This window comes from Haliotis asinina, unplaced genomic scaffold (genome assembly GCF_037392515.1).
Source record: "Haliotis asinina isolate JCU_RB_2024 unplaced genomic scaffold, JCU_Hal_asi_v2 scaffold_112, whole genome shotgun sequence".
NCBI classification, from domain to species: Eukaryota; Metazoa; Mollusca; class Gastropoda; order Lepetellida; family Haliotidae; genus Haliotis; species Haliotis asinina.
The window spans coordinates 8,960-30,577 of record NW_027133976.1 but is presented as its reverse complement, the minus strand read 5'-3'; the positions used below and the strand labels follow the sequence as shown (position 1 = coordinate 30,577).

At 46.1% G+C, this 21,618-nt stretch overlaps 24 protein-coding genes across 24 annotated transcripts; 12 read left to right on the top strand and 12 right to left on the bottom strand.

Annotated features, from left to right (window-relative positions):
* Nucleotides 1-769: 769 nt before the first annotated feature.
* LOC137271255 (histone H2A) lies at nucleotides 770-1,150 on the bottom strand. Its single transcript, XM_067803976.1, has one exon. It carries the CDS (start codon nucleotides 1,148-1,150, stop codon nucleotides 770-772), a length of 381 nt encoding a protein of 126 aa, XP_067660077.1.
* A 222-nt stretch (nucleotides 1,151-1,372) lies between these two features.
* LOC137271260 (histone H2B, gonadal) lies at nucleotides 1,373-2,046 on the top strand. Its single transcript, XM_067803980.1, has one exon. It carries the CDS (start codon nucleotides 1,373-1,375, stop codon nucleotides 1,739-1,741), a length of 369 nt encoding a protein of 122 aa, XP_067660081.1. The 3' UTR covers nucleotides 1,742-2,046.
* A 291-nt stretch (nucleotides 2,047-2,337) lies between these two features.
* On the bottom strand, nucleotides 2,338-2,649 carry LOC137271242 (histone H4). The gene has a single exon (XM_067803965.1). It carries the CDS (start codon nucleotides 2,647-2,649, stop codon nucleotides 2,338-2,340), a length of 312 nt encoding a protein of 103 aa, XP_067660066.1.
* Nucleotides 2,650-3,106: 457 nt separating this feature from the next.
* Nucleotides 3,107-3,517, top strand: LOC137271245 (histone H3). Its single transcript, XM_067803967.1, has one exon. It carries the CDS (start codon nucleotides 3,107-3,109, stop codon nucleotides 3,515-3,517), a length of 411 nt encoding a protein of 136 aa, XP_067660068.1.
* Nucleotides 3,518-4,349: 832 nt separating this feature from the next.
* On the bottom strand, nucleotides 4,350-4,730 carry LOC137271254 (histone H2A). Its single transcript, XM_067803975.1, has one exon. The coding sequence runs from the start codon at nucleotides 4,728-4,730 to the stop codon at nucleotides 4,350-4,352; it is 381 nt and encodes a 126-aa protein (XP_067660076.1).
* A 222-nt stretch (nucleotides 4,731-4,952) lies between these two features.
* Nucleotides 4,953-5,626, top strand: LOC137271258 (histone H2B, gonadal). Its single transcript, XM_067803979.1, has one exon. It carries the CDS (start codon nucleotides 4,953-4,955, stop codon nucleotides 5,319-5,321), a length of 369 nt encoding a protein of 122 aa, XP_067660080.1. The 3' UTR covers nucleotides 5,322-5,626.
* Nucleotides 5,627-5,917: 291 nt separating this feature from the next.
* Nucleotides 5,918-6,229, bottom strand: LOC137271241 (histone H4). Its single transcript, XM_067803964.1, has one exon. The coding sequence runs from the start codon at nucleotides 6,227-6,229 to the stop codon at nucleotides 5,918-5,920; it is 312 nt and encodes a 103-aa protein (XP_067660065.1).
* Nucleotides 6,230-6,686: 457 nt separating this feature from the next.
* Nucleotides 6,687-7,097, top strand: LOC137271246 (histone H3). Its single transcript, XM_067803968.1, has one exon. The coding sequence runs from the start codon at nucleotides 6,687-6,689 to the stop codon at nucleotides 7,095-7,097; it is 411 nt and encodes a 136-aa protein (XP_067660069.1).
* An 832-nt stretch (nucleotides 7,098-7,929) lies between these two features.
* LOC137271256 (histone H2A) lies at nucleotides 7,930-8,310 on the bottom strand. Its single transcript, XM_067803977.1, has one exon. The coding sequence runs from the start codon at nucleotides 8,308-8,310 to the stop codon at nucleotides 7,930-7,932; it is 381 nt and encodes a 126-aa protein (XP_067660078.1).
* Nucleotides 8,311-8,532: 222 nt separating this feature from the next.
* LOC137271261 (histone H2B, gonadal) lies at nucleotides 8,533-9,206 on the top strand. Its single transcript, XM_067803981.1, has one exon. It carries the CDS (start codon nucleotides 8,533-8,535, stop codon nucleotides 8,899-8,901), a length of 369 nt encoding a protein of 122 aa, XP_067660082.1. The 3' UTR covers nucleotides 8,902-9,206.
* A 291-nt stretch (nucleotides 9,207-9,497) lies between these two features.
* LOC137271240 (histone H4) lies at nucleotides 9,498-9,809 on the bottom strand. Its single transcript, XM_067803963.1, has one exon. The coding sequence runs from the start codon at nucleotides 9,807-9,809 to the stop codon at nucleotides 9,498-9,500; it is 312 nt and encodes a 103-aa protein (XP_067660064.1).
* A 457-nt stretch (nucleotides 9,810-10,266) lies between these two features.
* LOC137271247 (histone H3) lies at nucleotides 10,267-10,677 on the top strand. Its single transcript, XM_067803969.1, has one exon. It carries the CDS (start codon nucleotides 10,267-10,269, stop codon nucleotides 10,675-10,677), a length of 411 nt encoding a protein of 136 aa, XP_067660070.1.
* Nucleotides 10,678-11,509: 832 nt separating this feature from the next.
* On the bottom strand, nucleotides 11,510-11,890 carry LOC137271253 (histone H2A). The gene has a single exon (XM_067803974.1). The coding sequence runs from the start codon at nucleotides 11,888-11,890 to the stop codon at nucleotides 11,510-11,512; it is 381 nt and encodes a 126-aa protein (XP_067660075.1).
* Nucleotides 11,891-12,112: 222 nt separating this feature from the next.
* LOC137271262 (histone H2B, gonadal) lies at nucleotides 12,113-12,786 on the top strand. Its single transcript, XM_067803982.1, has one exon. It carries the CDS (start codon nucleotides 12,113-12,115, stop codon nucleotides 12,479-12,481), a length of 369 nt encoding a protein of 122 aa, XP_067660083.1. The 3' UTR covers nucleotides 12,482-12,786.
* A 291-nt stretch (nucleotides 12,787-13,077) lies between these two features.
* LOC137271238 (histone H4) lies at nucleotides 13,078-13,389 on the bottom strand. The gene has a single exon (XM_067803962.1). It carries the CDS (start codon nucleotides 13,387-13,389, stop codon nucleotides 13,078-13,080), a length of 312 nt encoding a protein of 103 aa, XP_067660063.1.
* A 457-nt stretch (nucleotides 13,390-13,846) lies between these two features.
* On the top strand, nucleotides 13,847-14,257 carry LOC137271248 (histone H3). The gene has a single exon (XM_067803970.1). It carries the CDS (start codon nucleotides 13,847-13,849, stop codon nucleotides 14,255-14,257), a length of 411 nt encoding a protein of 136 aa, XP_067660071.1.
* An 832-nt stretch (nucleotides 14,258-15,089) lies between these two features.
* Nucleotides 15,090-15,470, bottom strand: LOC137271252 (histone H2A). The gene has a single exon (XM_067803973.1). It carries the CDS (start codon nucleotides 15,468-15,470, stop codon nucleotides 15,090-15,092), a length of 381 nt encoding a protein of 126 aa, XP_067660074.1.
* A 222-nt stretch (nucleotides 15,471-15,692) lies between these two features.
* Nucleotides 15,693-16,366, top strand: LOC137271263 (histone H2B, gonadal). The gene has a single exon (XM_067803983.1). The coding sequence runs from the start codon at nucleotides 15,693-15,695 to the stop codon at nucleotides 16,059-16,061; it is 369 nt and encodes a 122-aa protein (XP_067660084.1). The 3' UTR covers nucleotides 16,062-16,366.
* Nucleotides 16,367-16,657: 291 nt separating this feature from the next.
* LOC137271237 (histone H4) lies at nucleotides 16,658-16,969 on the bottom strand. The gene has a single exon (XM_067803961.1). The coding sequence runs from the start codon at nucleotides 16,967-16,969 to the stop codon at nucleotides 16,658-16,660; it is 312 nt and encodes a 103-aa protein (XP_067660062.1).
* A 457-nt stretch (nucleotides 16,970-17,426) lies between these two features.
* Nucleotides 17,427-17,837, top strand: LOC137271249 (histone H3). The gene has a single exon (XM_067803971.1). The coding sequence runs from the start codon at nucleotides 17,427-17,429 to the stop codon at nucleotides 17,835-17,837; it is 411 nt and encodes a 136-aa protein (XP_067660072.1).
* An 832-nt stretch (nucleotides 17,838-18,669) lies between these two features.
* On the bottom strand, nucleotides 18,670-19,050 carry LOC137271250 (histone H2A). The gene has a single exon (XM_067803972.1). It carries the CDS (start codon nucleotides 19,048-19,050, stop codon nucleotides 18,670-18,672), a length of 381 nt encoding a protein of 126 aa, XP_067660073.1.
* Nucleotides 19,051-19,272: 222 nt separating this feature from the next.
* LOC137271257 (histone H2B, gonadal) lies at nucleotides 19,273-19,946 on the top strand. The gene has a single exon (XM_067803978.1). The coding sequence runs from the start codon at nucleotides 19,273-19,275 to the stop codon at nucleotides 19,639-19,641; it is 369 nt and encodes a 122-aa protein (XP_067660079.1). The 3' UTR covers nucleotides 19,642-19,946.
* A 291-nt stretch (nucleotides 19,947-20,237) lies between these two features.
* Nucleotides 20,238-20,549, bottom strand: LOC137271236 (histone H4). Its single transcript, XM_067803960.1, has one exon. It carries the CDS (start codon nucleotides 20,547-20,549, stop codon nucleotides 20,238-20,240), a length of 312 nt encoding a protein of 103 aa, XP_067660061.1.
* A 457-nt stretch (nucleotides 20,550-21,006) lies between these two features.
* LOC137271244 (histone H3) lies at nucleotides 21,007-21,417 on the top strand. The gene has a single exon (XM_067803966.1). It carries the CDS (start codon nucleotides 21,007-21,009, stop codon nucleotides 21,415-21,417), a length of 411 nt encoding a protein of 136 aa, XP_067660067.1.
* Nucleotides 21,418-21,618: the final 201 nt, after the last annotated feature.

Genomic DNA, 21,618 nt, shown 5'->3' with positions numbered 1-21,618 from the left:
TGCTTGATTACACGATAATGAAAACACTCGGGACACGAATAAACTTACCAACCAATGATGTTAATTTATGCTTAGGCATATCATTCAGTACGGGCAAAACCTCGCTTTTATATACACAAACGAATTACACACACTCATGGATGTTTATCTTCTATACATATTACAAACCCACGTTTCCAAACAATGAAAATGCATTGCACCCCTAACCCCAAATACATGTACTGTGACACACACACCTATATGCCATTTCAGACGAATTAACCCCAAAGTGCTAGGCGGATAGGGCCGAAACTGTTCTTTCACGCTACCATGTCACAGCTGACGTATGCACCTGACCCAGACATGCACGAATGAAGTAAGCCATAACCCTACCTACCCAACACTATGTTCTGTATAGGCACAGACGTTCTTCATTTACGTTTAAGACCAAACGTACATGTACCGGATCGCCGCTCAAACCTACAAAAGTTGTCTCCCTTCCACTGCACTCTATCCGTGTAGCAGTGATAAATATATTTCTGTAACTGTGAAAGAAACCATTAACTGTAAAGTGTAATTAATATTAGAACTGATATCATCATTTTGGTATTGATTAAATAATTGACATTGTGTATGCGTGTGATTGTATTAATTAGGATAATAATGATTCGATTGTACAAGGTAAACATGGAAAGTTGCTGCAGTTTGTTTTCATCATATTTCCAAGCATTCTTTTGTGTGATTTGGTGGTCCTGAAAAGGACCGTTGATGGAGAAGCGTGGGTGGAAATTTACTTTCCGGCAGACTTTTGCGTCTTCTTGGGGAGAAGGACAGCCTGGATGTTGGGGAGGACACCACCTTGGGCGATGGTTACTCCGGACAGAAGTTTGTTCAACTCCTCGTCGTTCCTAATGGCCAGCTGCAGATGTCTGGGGATGATTCTGGTCTTCTTGTTGTCTCTTGCGGCGTTACCTGCCAACTCAAGAACCTCAGCGGCGAGGTATTCCAAAACGGCAGCCAGGTACACTGGGGCTCCGGCACCCACGCGTTCGGCATAGTTTCCTTTACGGAGGAGGCGATGGATACGTCCAACGGGGAACTGAAGTCCGGCCCTGGAGGATCGGGACTTGGATTTGCCCTTGACTTTTCCGCCTTTACCACGTCCTGACATGTTGGTAGTTTTATCGATATGCAACAACAAGCAACGAACTCAGCCCATTTATACGGCCCTATACAAAGCAACTGGACGCGCACCGGGTCGAAACATGGATTTTGCCGGGAAGGTTGTCTTCTCCGACGTCCGCGCGCTCAAAACCTCCGATCCGATCCGCTGTATAAAAGGCCTGAGATCGCCAAATCCATATACACAATCTTGCACTGCTTCAGTATCAACATGCCACCAAAGGTTAGTTCTAAAGGAGCTAAGAAAGCCGGAAAGGCAAAGGCCGCACGTGTCGGCGACAAGAAAAAGAAGAGGAGGAGGAAGGAAAGTTACAGCATCTACATCTACAAGGTGTTGAAACAGGTGCACCCTGACACTGGTATCAGCAGCAAAGCTATGTCCATCATGAACAGCTTTGTCAACGATATCTTCGAGAGAATCGCCGCCGAGGCATCCCGTCTCGCTCATTACAACAAGCGATCCACTATCACCTCTCGGGAGATCCAAACCGCTGTCCGTCTTCTCCTCCCCGGTGAACTGGCCAAGCACGCCGTCTCTGAGGGTACTAAGGCCGTCACCAAGTACACCAGCTCCAAGTAGACAGTTCACCTACGGGCTTCTGCTTACCACCCAACGGTCCTTTTCAGGACCACCAACTCTCACAAAAGAACACTTGAAAACAAGTAATTAGACTCAGAGAAACACAACAAAACATAACGTGTAGAAACTAAACACAAATAGGAGAGAACACTCACGAGTATTAATGTAAGCCCTATGTATTCTTCATACATAACGTTATAATTATCCATGTTTCTTTTTCTTTAAAAAACAAAACAAACAAAAAACAAACAAACAAACGGTTTAAATTTGTAACCTATACCTGATTACAATACACAATCAACGCATCTAATCTACTCACTTACTAACTGGCTGTTATTGTTTTCTGGTTCCACATATCATCGTTTCACTCATGCTCTTCACTGGTGTGAATCGGTTAACATTTTACTGTGCATTTGAATTTATTCGATTGCATCACGTGCGTGCGTGCGTGCGTGCGTTCGTGTGTGAATGTATTTAGAATGCAAATGAAATAATGACAATGTGTTTTTCATAAAATCAAGTTATCAAGCATTCTTTTGTGTTATTTGGTGGTCCTGAAAAGGACCGTTGAGAGTGTTGGTAAAAACACAAAGTTTTCAACCGCCGAATCCGTAGAGGGTACGTCCCTGGCGTTTCAGGGCGTAGACGACATCCATGGCAGTGACAGTCTTCCTCTTGGCGTGCTCTGTGTAGGTGACGGCATCACGGATGACATTTTCAAGGAAAACTTTCAGGACACCACGGGTCTCTTCGTAAATCAGACCGGAGATACGCTTGACACCACCTCTTCTGGCCAAACGACGGATGGCGGGCTTGGTGATACCCTGGATGTTATCACGCAAAACCTTCCTGTGACGCTTAGCGCCCCCTTTTCCAAGACCTTTACCTCCTTTACCACGTCCTGACATCTTTACTCTGAGAGATTTGCAGACAGAATGTCCTGGGAAAGGCCGGGTTCAGCTTTTAAAGGAACGCGCGGACCTCGGAGAAGACAACCAAGCATAAAAACAGTTGTATTTACGTTCTAGCTAGCATAATAATGGCAAAAACACACTTTTTTTACATAGCGGATACCAATTAGCACTAGTGTGTTCTTACATCACACGTTCATTACGTTTTATTGTCTTGTTTTTGCAGTTATTACAAGTAATTGCCCCAGCCGATGCCAAGAGTTTATACACTAACATCGCATGTGTGAAAACTCACTCACTGAGCCAAGTCAAGTCAGTCCGTACGACCACGAAAAGAAAGGCAACCAATCAGGATAGCTGCTCATCGACCAATCAACGGCCTCCCCGCGCAAGTCCGACTCCCGTCAAGAGCGAGCATCAACTGTGTTTGATTCAGTTTCACTTGTGAATCGAGATGGCACGTACTAAGCAGACAGCGCGTAAATCCACCGGAGGAAAAGCTCCCCGAAAACAGCTAGCCACCAAGGCTGCTCGCAAAAGCGCCCCGGCTACCGGAGGTGTAAAGAAACCTCACAGATACAGGCCCGGAACAGTCGCCCTTCGTGAGATCCGTCGTTACCAGAAGAGCACCGAGCTTTTGATCAGGAAGCTGCCATTCCAGCGTCTTGTCCGTGAAATTGCCCAAGACTTCAAGACTGATCTACGATTCCAGTCCTCGGCCGTCATGGCCCTTCAGGAGGCTTCCGAGGCTTACCTTGTCGGTCTGTTTGAGGACACCAACTTGTGCGCCATCCACGCCAAGCGTGTCACCATCATGCCGAAGGACATTCAGCTTGCCCGCCGTATCCGTGGGGAGCGAGCTTAAACAGCGGTCCGCTCATATCTATCATAACGGTCCTTTTCAGGACCACCAAATACCCGAAAAGAATGCTTGATTACACGATAATGAAAACACTCGGGACACGAATAAACTTACCAACCAATGATGTTAATTTATGCTTAGGCATATCATTCAGTACGGGCAAAACCTCGCTTTTATATACACAAACGAATTACACACACTCATGGATGTTTATCTTCTATACATATTACAAACCCACGTTTCCAAACAATGAAAATGCATTGCACCCCTAACCCCAAATACATGTACTGTGACACACACACCTATATGCCATTTCAGACGAATTAACCCCAAAGTGCTAGGCGGATAGGGCCGAAACTGTTCTTTCACGCTACCATGTCACAGCTGACGTATGCACCTGACCCAGACATGCACGAATGAAGTAAGCCATAACCCTACCTACCCAACACTATGTTCTGTATAGGCACAGACGTTCTTCATTTACGTTTAAGACCAAACGTACATGTACCGGATCGCCGCTCAAACCTACAAAAGTTGTCTCCCTTCCACTGCACTCTATCCGTGTAGCAGTGATAAATATATTTCTGTAACTGTGAAAGAAACCATTAACTGTAAAGTGTAATTAATATTAGAACTGATATCATCATTTTGGTATTGATTAAATAATTGACATTGTGTATGCGTGTGATTGTATTAATTAGGATAATAATGATTCGATTGTACAAGGTAAACATGGAAAGTTGCTGCAGTTTGTTTTCATCATATTTCCAAGCATTCTTTTGTGTGATTTGGTGGTCCTGAAAAGGACCGTTGATGGAGAAGCGTGGGTGGAAATTTACTTTCCGGCAGACTTTTGCGTCTTCTTGGGGAGAAGGACAGCCTGGATGTTGGGGAGGACACCACCTTGGGCGATGGTTACTCCGGACAGAAGTTTGTTCAACTCCTCGTCGTTCCTAATGGCCAGCTGCAGATGTCTGGGGATGATTCTGGTCTTCTTGTTGTCTCTTGCGGCGTTACCTGCCAACTCAAGAACCTCAGCGGCGAGGTATTCCAAAACGGCAGCCAGGTACACTGGGGCTCCGGCACCCACGCGTTCGGCATAGTTTCCTTTACGGAGGAGGCGATGGATACGTCCAACGGGGAACTGAAGTCCGGCCCTGGAGGATCGGGACTTGGATTTGCCCTTGACTTTTCCGCCTTTACCACGTCCTGACATGTTGGTAGTTTTATCGATATGCAACAACAAGCAACGAACTCAGCCCATTTATACGGCCCTATACAAAGCAACTGGACGCGCACCGGGTCGAAACATGGATTTTGCCGGGAAGGTTGTCTTCTCCGACGTCCGCGCGCTCAAAACCTCCGATCCGATCCGCTGTATAAAAGGCCTGAGATCGCCAAATCCATATACACAATCTTGCACTGCTTCAGTATCAACATGCCACCAAAGGTTAGTTCTAAAGGAGCTAAGAAAGCCGGAAAGGCAAAGGCCGCACGTGTCGGCGACAAGAAAAAGAAGAGGAGGAGGAAGGAAAGTTACAGCATCTACATCTACAAGGTGTTGAAACAGGTGCACCCTGACACTGGTATCAGCAGCAAAGCTATGTCCATCATGAACAGCTTTGTCAACGATATCTTCGAGAGAATCGCCGCCGAGGCATCCCGTCTCGCTCATTACAACAAGCGATCCACTATCACCTCTCGGGAGATCCAAACCGCTGTCCGTCTTCTCCTCCCCGGTGAACTGGCCAAGCACGCCGTCTCTGAGGGTACTAAGGCCGTCACCAAGTACACCAGCTCCAAGTAGACAGTTCACCTACGGGCTTCTGCTTACCACCCAACGGTCCTTTTCAGGACCACCAACTCTCACAAAAGAACACTTGAAAACAAGTAATTAGACTCAGAGAAACACAACAAAACATAACGTGTAGAAACTAAACACAAATAGGAGAGAACACTCACGAGTATTAATGTAAGCCCTATGTATTCTTCATACATAACGTTATAATTATCCATGTTTCTTTTTCTTTAAAAAACAAAACAAACAAAAAACAAACAAACAAACGGTTTAAATTTGTAACCTATACCTGATTACAATACACAATCAACGCATCTAATCTACTCACTTACTAACTGGCTGTTATTGTTTTCTGGTTCCACATATCATCGTTTCACTCATGCTCTTCACTGGTGTGAATCGGTTAACATTTTACTGTGCATTTGAATTTATTCGATTGCATCACGTGCGTGCGTGCGTGCGTGCGTTCGTGTGTGAATGTATTTAGAATGCAAATGAAATAATGACAATGTGTTTTTCATAAAATCAAGTTATCAAGCATTCTTTTGTGTTATTTGGTGGTCCTGAAAAGGACCGTTGAGAGTGTTGGTAAAAACACAAAGTTTTCAACCGCCGAATCCGTAGAGGGTACGTCCCTGGCGTTTCAGGGCGTAGACGACATCCATGGCAGTGACAGTCTTCCTCTTGGCGTGCTCTGTGTAGGTGACGGCATCACGGATGACATTTTCAAGGAAAACTTTCAGGACACCACGGGTCTCTTCGTAAATCAGACCGGAGATACGCTTGACACCACCTCTTCTGGCCAAACGACGGATGGCGGGCTTGGTGATACCCTGGATGTTATCACGCAAAACCTTCCTGTGACGCTTAGCGCCCCCTTTTCCAAGACCTTTACCTCCTTTACCACGTCCTGACATCTTTACTCTGAGAGATTTGCAGACAGAATGTCCTGGGAAAGGCCGGGTTCAGCTTTTAAAGGAACGCGCGGACCTCGGAGAAGACAACCAAGCATAAAAACAGTTGTATTTACGTTCTAGCTAGCATAATAATGGCAAAAACACACTTTTTTTACATAGCGGATACCAATTAGCACTAGTGTGTTCTTACATCACACGTTCATTACGTTTTATTGTCTTGTTTTTGCAGTTATTACAAGTAATTGCCCCAGCCGATGCCAAGAGTTTATACACTAACATCGCATGTGTGAAAACTCACTCACTGAGCCAAGTCAAGTCAGTCCGTACGACCACGAAAAGAAAGGCAACCAATCAGGATAGCTGCTCATCGACCAATCAACGGCCTCCCCGCGCAAGTCCGACTCCCGTCAAGAGCGAGCATCAACTGTGTTTGATTCAGTTTCACTTGTGAATCGAGATGGCACGTACTAAGCAGACAGCGCGTAAATCCACCGGAGGAAAAGCTCCCCGAAAACAGCTAGCCACCAAGGCTGCTCGCAAAAGCGCCCCGGCTACCGGAGGTGTAAAGAAACCTCACAGATACAGGCCCGGAACAGTCGCCCTTCGTGAGATCCGTCGTTACCAGAAGAGCACCGAGCTTTTGATCAGGAAGCTGCCATTCCAGCGTCTTGTCCGTGAAATTGCCCAAGACTTCAAGACTGATCTACGATTCCAGTCCTCGGCCGTCATGGCCCTTCAGGAGGCTTCCGAGGCTTACCTTGTCGGTCTGTTTGAGGACACCAACTTGTGCGCCATCCACGCCAAGCGTGTCACCATCATGCCGAAGGACATTCAGCTTGCCCGCCGTATCCGTGGGGAGCGAGCTTAAACAGCGGTCCGCTCATATCTATCATAACGGTCCTTTTCAGGACCACCAAATACCCGAAAAGAATGCTTGATTACACGATAATGAAAACACTCGGGACACGAATAAACTTACCAACCAATGATGTTAATTTATGCTTAGGCATATCATTCAGTACGGGCAAAACCTCGCTTTTATATACACAAACGAATTACACACACTCATGGATGTTTATCTTCTATACATATTACAAACCCACGTTTCCAAACAATGAAAATGCATTGCACCCCTAACCCCAAATACATGTACTGTGACACACACACCTATATGCCATTTCAGACGAATTAACCCCAAAGTGCTAGGCGGATAGGGCCGAAACTGTTCTTTCACGCTACCATGTCACAGCTGACGTATGCACCTGACCCAGACATGCACGAATGAAGTAAGCCATAACCCTACCTACCCAACACTATGTTCTGTATAGGCACAGACGTTCTTCATTTACGTTTAAGACCAAACGTACATGTACCGGATCGCCGCTCAAACCTACAAAAGTTGTCTCCCTTCCACTGCACTCTATCCGTGTAGCAGTGATAAATATATTTCTGTAACTGTGAAAGAAACCATTAACTGTAAAGTGTAATTAATATTAGAACTGATATCATCATTTTGGTATTGATTAAATAATTGACATTGTGTATGCGTGTGATTGTATTAATTAGGATAATAATGATTCGATTGTACAAGGTAAACATGGAAAGTTGCTGCAGTTTGTTTTCATCATATTTCCAAGCATTCTTTTGTGTGATTTGGTGGTCCTGAAAAGGACCGTTGATGGAGAAGCGTGGGTGGAAATTTACTTTCCGGCAGACTTTTGCGTCTTCTTGGGGAGAAGGACAGCCTGGATGTTGGGGAGGACACCACCTTGGGCGATGGTTACTCCGGACAGAAGTTTGTTCAACTCCTCGTCGTTCCTAATGGCCAGCTGCAGATGTCTGGGGATGATTCTGGTCTTCTTGTTGTCTCTTGCGGCGTTACCTGCCAACTCAAGAACCTCAGCGGCGAGGTATTCCAAAACGGCAGCCAGGTACACTGGGGCTCCGGCACCCACGCGTTCGGCATAGTTTCCTTTACGGAGGAGGCGATGGATACGTCCAACGGGGAACTGAAGTCCGGCCCTGGAGGATCGGGACTTGGATTTGCCCTTGACTTTTCCGCCTTTACCACGTCCTGACATGTTGGTAGTTTTATCGATATGCAACAACAAGCAACGAACTCAGCCCATTTATACGGCCCTATACAAAGCAACTGGACGCGCACCGGGTCGAAACATGGATTTTGCCGGGAAGGTTGTCTTCTCCGACGTCCGCGCGCTCAAAACCTCCGATCCGATCCGCTGTATAAAAGGCCTGAGATCGCCAAATCCATATACACAATCTTGCACTGCTTCAGTATCAACATGCCACCAAAGGTTAGTTCTAAAGGAGCTAAGAAAGCCGGAAAGGCAAAGGCCGCACGTGTCGGCGACAAGAAAAAGAAGAGGAGGAGGAAGGAAAGTTACAGCATCTACATCTACAAGGTGTTGAAACAGGTGCACCCTGACACTGGTATCAGCAGCAAAGCTATGTCCATCATGAACAGCTTTGTCAACGATATCTTCGAGAGAATCGCCGCCGAGGCATCCCGTCTCGCTCATTACAACAAGCGATCCACTATCACCTCTCGGGAGATCCAAACCGCTGTCCGTCTTCTCCTCCCCGGTGAACTGGCCAAGCACGCCGTCTCTGAGGGTACTAAGGCCGTCACCAAGTACACCAGCTCCAAGTAGACAGTTCACCTACGGGCTTCTGCTTACCACCCAACGGTCCTTTTCAGGACCACCAACTCTCACAAAAGAACACTTGAAAACAAGTAATTAGACTCAGAGAAACACAACAAAACATAACGTGTAGAAACTAAACACAAATAGGAGAGAACACTCACGAGTATTAATGTAAGCCCTATGTATTCTTCATACATAACGTTATAATTATCCATGTTTCTTTTTCTTTAAAAAACAAAACAAACAAAAAACAAACAAACAAACGGTTTAAATTTGTAACCTATACCTGATTACAATACACAATCAACGCATCTAATCTACTCACTTACTAACTGGCTGTTATTGTTTTCTGGTTCCACATATCATCGTTTCACTCATGCTCTTCACTGGTGTGAATCGGTTAACATTTTACTGTGCATTTGAATTTATTCGATTGCATCACGTGCGTGCGTGCGTGCGTGCGTTCGTGTGTGAATGTATTTAGAATGCAAATGAAATAATGACAATGTGTTTTTCATAAAATCAAGTTATCAAGCATTCTTTTGTGTTATTTGGTGGTCCTGAAAAGGACCGTTGAGAGTGTTGGTAAAAACACAAAGTTTTCAACCGCCGAATCCGTAGAGGGTACGTCCCTGGCGTTTCAGGGCGTAGACGACATCCATGGCAGTGACAGTCTTCCTCTTGGCGTGCTCTGTGTAGGTGACGGCATCACGGATGACATTTTCAAGGAAAACTTTCAGGACACCACGGGTCTCTTCGTAAATCAGACCGGAGATACGCTTGACACCACCTCTTCTGGCCAAACGACGGATGGCGGGCTTGGTGATACCCTGGATGTTATCACGCAAAACCTTCCTGTGACGCTTAGCGCCCCCTTTTCCAAGACCTTTACCTCCTTTACCACGTCCTGACATCTTTACTCTGAGAGATTTGCAGACAGAATGTCCTGGGAAAGGCCGGGTTCAGCTTTTAAAGGAACGCGCGGACCTCGGAGAAGACAACCAAGCATAAAAACAGTTGTATTTACGTTCTAGCTAGCATAATAATGGCAAAAACACACTTTTTTTACATAGCGGATACCAATTAGCACTAGTGTGTTCTTACATCACACGTTCATTACGTTTTATTGTCTTGTTTTTGCAGTTATTACAAGTAATTGCCCCAGCCGATGCCAAGAGTTTATACACTAACATCGCATGTGTGAAAACTCACTCACTGAGCCAAGTCAAGTCAGTCCGTACGACCACGAAAAGAAAGGCAACCAATCAGGATAGCTGCTCATCGACCAATCAACGGCCTCCCCGCGCAAGTCCGACTCCCGTCAAGAGCGAGCATCAACTGTGTTTGATTCAGTTTCACTTGTGAATCGAGATGGCACGTACTAAGCAGACAGCGCGTAAATCCACCGGAGGAAAAGCTCCCCGAAAACAGCTAGCCACCAAGGCTGCTCGCAAAAGCGCCCCGGCTACCGGAGGTGTAAAGAAACCTCACAGATACAGGCCCGGAACAGTCGCCCTTCGTGAGATCCGTCGTTACCAGAAGAGCACCGAGCTTTTGATCAGGAAGCTGCCATTCCAGCGTCTTGTCCGTGAAATTGCCCAAGACTTCAAGACTGATCTACGATTCCAGTCCTCGGCCGTCATGGCCCTTCAGGAGGCTTCCGAGGCTTACCTTGTCGGTCTGTTTGAGGACACCAACTTGTGCGCCATCCACGCCAAGCGTGTCACCATCATGCCGAAGGACATTCAGCTTGCCCGCCGTATCCGTGGGGAGCGAGCTTAAACAGCGGTCCGCTCATATCTATCATAACGGTCCTTTTCAGGACCACCAAATACCCGAAAAGAATGCTTGATTACACGATAATGAAAACACTCGGGACACGAATAAACTTACCAACCAATGATGTTAATTTATGCTTAGGCATATCATTCAGTACGGGCAAAACCTCGCTTTTATATACACAAACGAATTACACACACTCATGGATGTTTATCTTCTATACATATTACAAACCCACGTTTCCAAACAATGAAAATGCATTGCACCCCTAACCCCAAATACATGTACTGTGACACACACACCTATATGCCATTTCAGACGAATTAACCCCAAAGTGCTAGGCGGATAGGGCCGAAACTGTTCTTTCACGCTACCATGTCACAGCTGACGTATGCACCTGACCCAGACATGCACGAATGAAGTAAGCCATAACCCTACCTACCCAACACTATGTTCTGTATAGGCACAGACGTTCTTCATTTACGTTTAAGACCAAACGTACATGTACCGGATCGCCGCTCAAACCTACAAAAGTTGTCTCCCTTCCACTGCACTCTATCCGTGTAGCAGTGATAAATATATTTCTGTAACTGTGAAAGAAACCATTAACTGTAAAGTGTAATTAATATTAGAACTGATATCATCATTTTGGTATTGATTAAATAATTGACATTGTGTATGCGTGTGATTGTATTAATTAGGATAATAATGATTCGATTGTACAAGGTAAACATGGAAAGTTGCTGCAGTTTGTTTTCATCATATTTCCAAGCATTCTTTTGTGTGATTTGGTGGTCCTGAAAAGGACCGTTGATGGAGAAGCGTGGGTGGAAATTTACTTTCCGGCAGACTTTTGCGTCTTCTTGGGGAGAAGGACAGCCTGGATGTTGGGGAGGACACCACCTTGGGCGATGGTTACTCCGGACAGAAGTTTGTTCAACTCCTCGTCGTTCCTAATGGCCAGCTGCAGATGTCTGGGGATGATTCTGGTCTTCTTGTTGTCTCTTGCGGCGTTACCTGCCAACTCAAGAACCTCAGCGGCGAGGTATTCCAAAACGGCAGCCAGGTACACTGGGGCTCCGGCACCCACGCGTTCGGCATAGTTTCCTTTACGGAGGAGGCGATGGATACGTCCAACGGGGAACTGAAGTCCGGCCCTGGAGGATCGGGACTTGGATTTGCCCTTGACTTTTCCGCCTTTACCACGTCCTGACATGTTGGTAGTTTTATCGATATGCAACAACAAGCAACGAACTCAGCCCATTTATACGGCCCTATACAAAGCAACTGGACGCGCACCGGGTCGAAACATGGATTTTGCCGGGAAGGTTGTCTTCTCCGACGTCCGCGCGCTCAAAACCTCCGATCCGATCCGCTGTATAAAAGGCCTGAGATCGCCAAATCCATATACACAATCTTGCACTGCTTCAGTATCAACATGCCACCAAAGGTTAGTTCTAAAGGAGCTAAGAAAGCCGGAAAGGCAAAGGCCGCACGTGTCGGCGACAAGAAAAAGAAGAGGAGGAGGAAGGAAAGTTACAGCATCTACATCTACAAGGTGTTGAAACAGGTGCACCCTGACACTGGTATCAGCAGCAAAGCTATGTCCATCATGAACAGCTTTGTCAACGATATCTTCGAGAGAATCGCCGCCGAGGCATCCCGTCTCGCTCATTACAACAAGCGATCCACTATCACCTCTCGGGAGATCCAAACCGCTGTCCGTCTTCTCCTCCCCGGTGAACTGGCCAAGCACGCCGTCTCTGAGGGTACTAAGGCCGTCACCAAGTACACCAGCTCCAAGTAGACAGTTCACCTACGGGCTTCTGCTTACCACCCAACGGTCCTTTTCAGGACCACCAACTCTCACAAAAGAACACTTGAAAACAAGTAATTAGACTCAGAGAAACACAACAAAACATAACGTGTAGAAACTAAACACAAATAGGAGAGAACACTCACGAGTATTAATGTAAGCCCTATGTATTCTTCATACATAACGTTATAATTATCCATGTTTCTTTTTCTTTAAAAAACAAAACAAACAAAAAACAAACAAACAAACGGTTTAAATTTGTAACCTATACCTGATTACAATACACAATCAACGCATCTAATCTACTCACTTACTAACTGGCTGTTATTGTTTTCTGGTTCCACATATCATCGTTTCACTCATGCTCTTCACTGGTGTGAATCGGTTAACATTTTACTGTGCATTTGAATTTATTCGATTGCATCACGTGCGTGCGTGCGTGCGTGCGTTCGTGTGTGAATGTATTTAGAATGCAAATGAAATAATGACAATGTGTTTTTCATAAAATCAAGTTATCAAGCATTCTTTTGTGTTATTTGGTGGTCCTGAAAAGGACCGTTGAGAGTGTTGGTAAAAACACAAAGTTTTCAACCGCCGAATCCGTAGAGGGTACGTCCCTGGCGTTTCAGGGCGTAGACGACATCCATGGCAGTGACAGTCTTCCTCTTGGCGTGCTCTGTGTAGGTGACGGCATCACGGATGACATTTTCAAGGAAAACTTTCAGGACACCACGGGTCTCTTCGTAAATCAGACCGGAGATACGCTTGACACCACCTCTTCTGGCCAAACGACGGATGGCGGGCTTGGTGATACCCTGGATGTTATCACGCAAAACCTTCCTGTGACGCTTAGCGCCCCCTTTTCCAAGACCTTTACCTCCTTTACCACGTCCTGACATCTTTACTCTGAGAGATTTGCAGACAGAATGTCCTGGGAAAGGCCGGGTTCAGCTTTTAAAGGAACGCGCGGACCTCGGAGAAGACAACCAAGCATAAAAACAGTTGTATTTACGTTCTAGCTAGCATAATAATGGCAAAAACACACTTTTTTTACATAGCGGATACCAATTAGCACTAGTGTGTTCTTACATCACACGTTCATTACGTTTTATTGTCTTGTTTTTGCAGTTATTACAAGTAATTGCCCCAGCCGATGCCAAGAGTTTATACACTAACATCGCATGTGTGAAAACTCACTCACTGAGCCAAGTCAAGTCAGTCCGTACGACCACGAAAAGAAAGGCAACCAATCAGGATAGCTGCTCATCGACCAATCAACGGCCTCCCCGCGCAAGTCCGACTCCCGTCAAGAGCGAGCATCAACTGTGTTTGATTCAGTTTCACTTGTGAATCGAGATGGCACGTACTAAGCAGACAGCGCGTAAATCCACCGGAGGAAAAGCTCCCCGAAAACAGCTAGCCACCAAGGCTGCTCGCAAAAGCGCCCCGGCTACCGGAGGTGTAAAGAAACCTCACAGATACAGGCCCGGAACAGTCGCCCTTCGTGAGATCCGTCGTTACCAGAAGAGCACCGAGCTTTTGATCAGGAAGCTGCCATTCCAGCGTCTTGTCCGTGAAATTGCCCAAGACTTCAAGACTGATCTACGATTCCAGTCCTCGGCCGTCATGGCCCTTCAGGAGGCTTCCGAGGCTTACCTTGTCGGTCTGTTTGAGGACACCAACTTGTGCGCCATCCACGCCAAGCGTGTCACCATCATGCCGAAGGACATTCAGCTTGCCCGCCGTATCCGTGGGGAGCGAGCTTAAACAGCGGTCCGCTCATATCTATCATAACGGTCCTTTTCAGGACCACCAAATACCCGAAAAGAATGCTTGATTACACGATAATGAAAACACTCGGGACACGAATAAACTTACCAACCAATGATGTTAATTTATGCTTAGGCATATCATTCAGTACGGGCAAAACCTCGCTTTTATATACACAAACGAATTACACACACTCATGGATGTTTATCTTCTATACATATTACAAACCCACGTTTCCAAACAATGAAAATGCATTGCACCCCTAACCCCAAATACATGTACTGTGACACACACACCTATATGCCATTTCAGACGAATTAACCCCAAAGTGCTAGGCGGATAGGGCCGAAACTGTTCTTTCACGCTACCATGTCACAGCTGACGTATGCACCTGACCCAGACATGCACGAATGAAGTAAGCCATAACCCTACCTACCCAACACTATGTTCTGTATAGGCACAGACGTTCTTCATTTACGTTTAAGACCAAACGTACATGTACCGGATCGCCGCTCAAACCTACAAAAGTTGTCTCCCTTCCACTGCACTCTATCCGTGTAGCAGTGATAAATATATTTCTGTAACTGTGAAAGAAACCATTAACTGTAAAGTGTAATTAATATTAGAACTGATATCATCATTTTGGTATTGATTAAATAATTGACATTGTGTATGCGTGTGATTGTATTAATTAGGATAATAATGATTCGATTGTACAAGGTAAACATGGAAAGTTGCTGCAGTTTGTTTTCATCATATTTCCAAGCATTCTTTTGTGTGATTTGGTGGTCCTGAAAAGGACCGTTGATGGAGAAGCGTGGGTGGAAATTTACTTTCCGGCAGACTTTTGCGTCTTCTTGGGGAGAAGGACAGCCTGGATGTTGGGGAGGACACCACCTTGGGCGATGGTTACTCCGGACAGAAGTTTGTTCAACTCCTCGTCGTTCCTAATGGCCAGCTGCAGATGTCTGGGGATGATTCTGGTCTTCTTGTTGTCTCTTGCGGCGTTACCTGCCAACTCAAGAACCTCAGCGGCGAGGTATTCCAAAACGGCAGCCAGGTACACTGGGGCTCCGGCACCCACGCGTTCGGCATAGTTTCCTTTACGGAGGAGGCGATGGATACGTCCAACGGGGAACTGAAGTCCGGCCCTGGAGGATCGGGACTTGGATTTGCCCTTGACTTTTCCGCCTTTACCACGTCCTGACATGTTGGTAGTTTTATCGATATGCAACAACAAGCAACGAACTCAGCCCATTTATACGGCCCTATACAAAGCAACTGGACGCGCACCGGGTCGAAACATGGATTTTGCCGGGAAGGTTGTCTTCTCCGACGTCCGCGCGCTCAAAACCTCCGATCCGATCCGCTGTATAAAAGGCCTGAGATCGCCAAATCCATATACACAATCTTGCACTGCTTCAGTATCAACATGCCACCAAAGGTTAGTTCTAAAGGAGCTAAGAAAGCCGGAAAGGCAAAGGCCGCACGTGTCGGCGACAAGAAAAAGAAGAGGAGGAGGAAGGAAAGTTACAGCATCTACATCTACAAGGTGTTGAAACAGGTGCACCCTGACACTGGTATCAGCAGCAAAGCTATGTCCATCATGAACAGCTTTGTCAACGATATCTTCGAGAGAATCGCCGCCGAGGCATCCCGTCTCGCTCATTACAACAAGCGATCCACTATCACCTCTCGGGAGATCCAAACCGCTGTCCGTCTTCTCCTCCCCGGTGAACTGGCCAAGCACGCCGTCTCTGAGGGTACTAAGGCCGTCACCAAGTACACCAGCTCCAAGTAGACAGTTCACCTACGGGCTTCTGCTTACCACCCAACGGTCCTTTTCAGGACCACCAACTCTCACAAAAGAACACTTGAAAACAAGTAATTAGACTCAGAGAAACACAACAAAACATAACGTGTAGAAACTAAACACAAATAGGAGAGAACACTCACGAGTATTAATGTAAGCCCTATGTATTCTTCATACATAACGTTATAATTATCCATGTTTCTTTTTCTTTAAAAAACAAAACAAACAAAAAACAAACAAACAAACGGTTTAAATTTGTAACCTATACCTGATTACAATACACAATCAACGCATCTAATCTACTCACTTACTAACTGGCTGTTATTGTTTTCTGGTTCCACATATCATCGTTTCACTCATGCTCTTCACTGGTGTGAATCGGTTAACATTTTACTGTGCATTTGAATTTATTCGATTGCATCACGTGCGTGCGTGCGTGCGTGCGTTCGTGTGTGAATGTATTTAGAATGCAAATGAAATAATGACAATGTGTTTTTCATAAAATCAAGTTATCAAGCATTCTTTTGTGTTATTTGGTGGTCCTGAAAAGGACCGTTGAGAGTGTTGGTAAAAACACAAAGTTTTCAACCGCCGAATCCGTAGAGGGTACGTCCCTGGCGTTTCAGGGCGTAGACGACATCCATGGCAGTGACAGTCTTCCTCTTGGCGTGCTCTGTGTAGGTGACGGCATCACGGATGACATTTTCAAGGAAAACTTTCAGGACACCACGGGTCTCTTCGTAAATCAGACCGGAGATACGCTTGACACCACCTCTTCTGGCCAAACGACGGATGGCGGGCTTGGTGATACCCTGGATGTTATCACGCAAAACCTTCCTGTGACGCTTAGCGCCCCCTTTTCCAAGACCTTTACCTCCTTTACCACGTCCTGACATCTTTACTCTGAGAGATTTGCAGACAGAATGTCCTGGGAAAGGCCGGGTTCAGCTTTTAAAGGAACGCGCGGACCTCGGAGAAGACAACCAAGCATAAAAACAGTTGTATTTACGTTCTAGCTAGCATAATAATGGCAAAAACACACTTTTTTTACATAGCGGATACCAATTAGCACTAGTGTGTTCTTACATCACACGTTCATTACGTTTTATTGTCTTGTTTTTGCAGTTATTACAAGTAATTGCCCCAGCCGATGCCAAGAGTTTATACACTAACATCGCATGTGTGAAAACTCACTCACTGAGCCAAGTCAAGTCAGTCCGTACGACCACGAAAAGAAAGGCAACCAATCAGGATAGCTGCTCATCGACCAATCAACGGCCTCCCCGCGCAAGTCCGACTCCCGTCAAGAGCGAGCATCAACTGTGTTTGATTCAGTTTCACTTGTGAATCGAGATGGCACGTACTAAGCAGACAGCGCGTAAATCCACCGGAGGAAAAGCTCCCCGAAAACAGCTAGCCACCAAGGCTGCTCGCAAAAGCGCCCCGGCTACCGGAGGTGTAAAGAAACCTCACAGATACAGGCCCGGAACAGTCGCCCTTCGTGAGATCCGTCGTTACCAGAAGAGCACCGAGCTTTTGATCAGGAAGCTGCCATTCCAGCGTCTTGTCCGTGAAATTGCCCAAGACTTCAAGACTGATCTACGATTCCAGTCCTCGGCCGTCATGGCCCTTCAGGAGGCTTCCGAGGCTTACCTTGTCGGTCTGTTTGAGGACACCAACTTGTGCGCCATCCACGCCAAGCGTGTCACCATCATGCCGAAGGACATTCAGCTTGCCCGCCGTATCCGTGGGGAGCGAGCTTAAACAGCGGTCCGCTCATATCTATCATAACGGTCCTTTTCAGGACCACCAAATACCCGAAAAGAATGCTTGATTACACGATAATGAAAACACTCGGGACACGAATAAACTTACCAACCAATGATGTTAATTTATGCTTAGGCATATCATTCAGTACGGGCAAAACCTCGCTTTTATATACACAAACGAATTACACACACTCATGGATGTTTATCTTCTATACATATTACAAACCCACGTTTCCAAACAATGAAAATGCATTGCACCCCTAACCCCAAATACATGTACTGTGACACACACACCTATATGCCATTTCAGACGAATTAACCCCAAAGTGCTAGGCGGATAGGGCCGAAACTGTTCTTTCACGCTACCATGTCACAGCTGACGTATGCACCTGACCCAGACATGCACGAATGAAGTAAGCCATAACCCTACCTACCCAACACTATGTTCTGTATAGGCACAGACGTTCTTCATTTACGTTTAAGACCAAACGTACATGTACCGGATCGCCGCTCAAACCTACAAAAGTTGTCTCCCTTCCACTGCACTCTATCCGTGTAGCAGTGATAAATATATTTCTGTAACTGTGAAAGAAACCATTAACTGTAAAGTGTAATTAATATTAGAACTGATATCATCATTTTGGTATTGATTAAATAATTGACATTGTGTATGCGTGTGATTGTATTAATTAGGATAATAATGATTCGATTGTACAAGGTAAACATGGAAAGTTGCTGCAGTTTGTTTTCATCATATTTCCAAGCATTCTTTTGTGTGATTTGGTGGTCCTGAAAAGGACCGTTGATGGAGAAGCGTGGGTGGAAATTTACTTTCCGGCAGACTTTTGCGTCTTCTTGGGGAGAAGGACAGCCTGGATGTTGGGGAGGACACCACCTTGGGCGATGGTTACTCCGGACAGAAGTTTGTTCAACTCCTCGTCGTTCCTAATGGCCAGCTGCAGATGTCTGGGGATGATTCTGGTCTTCTTGTTGTCTCTTGCGGCGTTACCTGCCAACTCAAGAACCTCAGCGGCGAGGTATTCCAAAACGGCAGCCAGGTACACTGGGGCTCCGGCACCCACGCGTTCGGCATAGTTTCCTTTACGGAGGAGGCGATGGATACGTCCAACGGGGAACTGAAGTCCGGCCCTGGAGGATCGGGACTTGGATTTGCCCTTGACTTTTCCGCCTTTACCACGTCCTGACATGTTGGTAGTTTTATCGATATGCAACAACAAGCAACGAACTCAGCCCATTTATACGGCCCTATACAAAGCAACTGGACGCGCACCGGGTCGAAACATGGATTTTGCCGGGAAGGTTGTCTTCTCCGACGTCCGCGCGCTCAAAACCTCCGATCCGATCCGCTGTATAAAAGGCCTGAGATCGCCAAATCCATATACACAATCTTGCACTGCTTCAGTATCAACATGCCACCAAAGGTTAGTTCTAAAGGAGCTAAGAAAGCCGGAAAGGCAAAGGCCGCACGTGTCGGCGACAAGAAAAAGAAGAGGAGGAGGAAGGAAAGTTACAGCATCTACATCTACAAGGTGTTGAAACAGGTGCACCCTGACACTGGTATCAGCAGCAAAGCTATGTCCATCATGAACAGCTTTGTCAACGATATCTTCGAGAGAATCGCCGCCGAGGCATCCCGTCTCGCTCATTACAACAAGCGATCCACTATCACCTCTCGGGAGATCCAAACCGCTGTCCGTCTTCTCCTCCCCGGTGAACTGGCCAAGCACGCCGTCTCTGAGGGTACTAAGGCCGTCACCAAGTACACCAGCTCCAAGTAGACAGTTCACCTACGGGCTTCTGCTTACCACCCAACGGTCCTTTTCAGGACCACCAACTCTCACAAAAGAACACTTGAAAACAAGTAATTAGACTCAGAGAAACACAACAAAACATAACGTGTAGAAACTAAACACAAATAGGAGAGAACACTCACGAGTATTAATGTAAGCCCTATGTATTCTTCATACATAACGTTATAATTATCCATGTTTCTTTTTCTTTAAAAAACAAAACAAACAAAAAACAAACAAACAAACGGTTTAAATTTGTAACCTATACCTGATTACAATACACAATCAACGCATCTAATCTACTCACTTACTAACTGGCTGTTATTGTTTTCTGGTTCCACATATCATCGTTTCACTCATGCTCTTCACTGGTGTGAATCGGTTAACATTTTACTGTGCATTTGAATTTATTCGATTGCATCACGTGCGTGCGTGCGTGCGTGCGTTCGTGTGTGAATGTATTTAGAATGCAAATGAAATAATGACAATGTGTTTTTCATAAAATCAAGTTATCAAGCATTCTTTTGTGTTATTTGGTGGTCCTGAAAAGGACCGTTGAGAGTGTTGGTAAAAACACAAAGTTTTCAACCGCCGAATCCGTAGAGGGTACGTCCCTGGCGTTTCAGGGCGTAGACGACATCCATGGCAGTGACAGTCTTCCTCTTGGCGTGCTCTGTGTAGGTGACGGCATCACGGATGACATTTTCAAGGAAAACTTTCAGGACACCACGGGTCTCTTCGTAAATCAGACCGGAGATACGCTTGACACCACCTCTTCTGGCCAAACGACGGATGGCGGGCTTGGTGATACCCTGGATGTTATCACGCAAAACCTTCCTGTGACGCTTAGCGCCCCCTTTTCCAAGACCTTTACCTCCTTTACCACGTCCTGACATCTTTACTCTGAGAGATTTGCAGACAGAATGTCCTGGGAAAGGCCGGGTTCAGCTTTTAAAGGAACGCGCGGACCTCGGAGAAGACAACCAAGCATAAAAACAGTTGTATTTACGTTCTAGCTAGCATAATAATGGCAAAAACACACTTTTTTTACATAGCGGATACCAATTAGCACTAGTGTGTTCTTACATCACACGTTCATTACGTTTTATTGTCTTGTTTTTGCAGTTATTACAAGTAATTGCCCCAGCCGATGCCAAGAGTTTATACACTAACATCGCATGTGTGAAAACTCACTCACTGAGCCAAGTCAAGTCAGTCCGTACGACCACGAAAAGAAAGGCAACCAATCAGGATAGCTGCTCATCGACCAATCAACGGCCTCCCCGCGCAAGTCCGACTCCCGTCAAGAGCGAGCATCAACTGTGTTTGATTCAGTTTCACTTGTGAATCGAGATGGCACGTACTAAGCAGACAGCGCGTAAATCCACCGGAGGAAAAGCTCCCCGAAAACAGCTAGCCACCAAGGCTGCTCGCAAAAGCGCCCCGGCTACCGGAGGTGTAAAGAAACCTCACAGATACAGGCCCGGAACAGTCGCCCTTCGTGAGATCCGTCGTTACCAGAAGAGCACCGAGCTTTTGATCAGGAAGCTGCCATTCCAGCGTCTTGTCCGTGAAATTGCCCAAGACTTCAAGACTGATCTACGATTCCAGTCCTCGGCCGTCATGGCCCTTCAGGAGGCTTCCGAGGCTTACCTTGTCGGTCTGTTTGAGGACACCAACTTGTGCGCCATCCACGCCAAGCGTGTCACCATCATGCCGAAGGACATTCAGCTTGCCCGCCGTATCCGTGGGGAGCGAGCTTAAACAGCGGTCCGCTCATATCTATCATAACGGTCCTTTTCAGGACCACCAAATACCCGAAAAGAATGCTTGATTACACGATAATGAAAACACTCGGGACACGAATAAACTTACCAACCAATGATGTTAATTTATGCTTAGGCATATCATTCAGTACGGGCAAAACCTCGCTTTTATATACACAAACGAATTACACACACTCAT

Bases quoted from the DNA above. Each gene is read 5' to 3' on its own strand.
- LOC137271255 (XM_067803976.1), bottom strand. From the start codon at position 1,150: ATGTCAGGACGTGGTAAAGGCGGAAAAGTCAAGGGCAAATCCAAGTCC.
- LOC137271260 (XM_067803980.1), top strand. From the start codon at position 1,373: ATGCCACCAAAGGTTAGTTCTAAAGGAGCTAAGAAAGCCGGAAAGGCA.
- LOC137271242 (XM_067803965.1), bottom strand. From the start codon at position 2,649: ATGTCAGGACGTGGTAAAGGAGGTAAAGGTCTTGGAAAAGGGGGCGCT.
- LOC137271245 (XM_067803967.1), top strand. From the start codon at position 3,107: ATGGCACGTACTAAGCAGACAGCGCGTAAATCCACCGGAGGAAAAGCT.
- LOC137271254 (XM_067803975.1), bottom strand. From the start codon at position 4,730: ATGTCAGGACGTGGTAAAGGCGGAAAAGTCAAGGGCAAATCCAAGTCC.
- LOC137271258 (XM_067803979.1), top strand. From the start codon at position 4,953: ATGCCACCAAAGGTTAGTTCTAAAGGAGCTAAGAAAGCCGGAAAGGCA.
- LOC137271241 (XM_067803964.1), bottom strand. From the start codon at position 6,229: ATGTCAGGACGTGGTAAAGGAGGTAAAGGTCTTGGAAAAGGGGGCGCT.
- LOC137271246 (XM_067803968.1), top strand. From the start codon at position 6,687: ATGGCACGTACTAAGCAGACAGCGCGTAAATCCACCGGAGGAAAAGCT.
- LOC137271256 (XM_067803977.1), bottom strand. From the start codon at position 8,310: ATGTCAGGACGTGGTAAAGGCGGAAAAGTCAAGGGCAAATCCAAGTCC.
- LOC137271261 (XM_067803981.1), top strand. From the start codon at position 8,533: ATGCCACCAAAGGTTAGTTCTAAAGGAGCTAAGAAAGCCGGAAAGGCA.
- LOC137271240 (XM_067803963.1), bottom strand. From the start codon at position 9,809: ATGTCAGGACGTGGTAAAGGAGGTAAAGGTCTTGGAAAAGGGGGCGCT.
- LOC137271247 (XM_067803969.1), top strand. From the start codon at position 10,267: ATGGCACGTACTAAGCAGACAGCGCGTAAATCCACCGGAGGAAAAGCT.
- LOC137271253 (XM_067803974.1), bottom strand. From the start codon at position 11,890: ATGTCAGGACGTGGTAAAGGCGGAAAAGTCAAGGGCAAATCCAAGTCC.
- LOC137271262 (XM_067803982.1), top strand. From the start codon at position 12,113: ATGCCACCAAAGGTTAGTTCTAAAGGAGCTAAGAAAGCCGGAAAGGCA.
- LOC137271238 (XM_067803962.1), bottom strand. From the start codon at position 13,389: ATGTCAGGACGTGGTAAAGGAGGTAAAGGTCTTGGAAAAGGGGGCGCT.
- LOC137271248 (XM_067803970.1), top strand. From the start codon at position 13,847: ATGGCACGTACTAAGCAGACAGCGCGTAAATCCACCGGAGGAAAAGCT.
- LOC137271252 (XM_067803973.1), bottom strand. From the start codon at position 15,470: ATGTCAGGACGTGGTAAAGGCGGAAAAGTCAAGGGCAAATCCAAGTCC.
- LOC137271263 (XM_067803983.1), top strand. From the start codon at position 15,693: ATGCCACCAAAGGTTAGTTCTAAAGGAGCTAAGAAAGCCGGAAAGGCA.
- LOC137271237 (XM_067803961.1), bottom strand. From the start codon at position 16,969: ATGTCAGGACGTGGTAAAGGAGGTAAAGGTCTTGGAAAAGGGGGCGCT.
- LOC137271249 (XM_067803971.1), top strand. From the start codon at position 17,427: ATGGCACGTACTAAGCAGACAGCGCGTAAATCCACCGGAGGAAAAGCT.
- LOC137271250 (XM_067803972.1), bottom strand. From the start codon at position 19,050: ATGTCAGGACGTGGTAAAGGCGGAAAAGTCAAGGGCAAATCCAAGTCC.
- LOC137271257 (XM_067803978.1), top strand. From the start codon at position 19,273: ATGCCACCAAAGGTTAGTTCTAAAGGAGCTAAGAAAGCCGGAAAGGCA.
- LOC137271236 (XM_067803960.1), bottom strand. From the start codon at position 20,549: ATGTCAGGACGTGGTAAAGGAGGTAAAGGTCTTGGAAAAGGGGGCGCT.
- LOC137271244 (XM_067803966.1), top strand. From the start codon at position 21,007: ATGGCACGTACTAAGCAGACAGCGCGTAAATCCACCGGAGGAAAAGCT.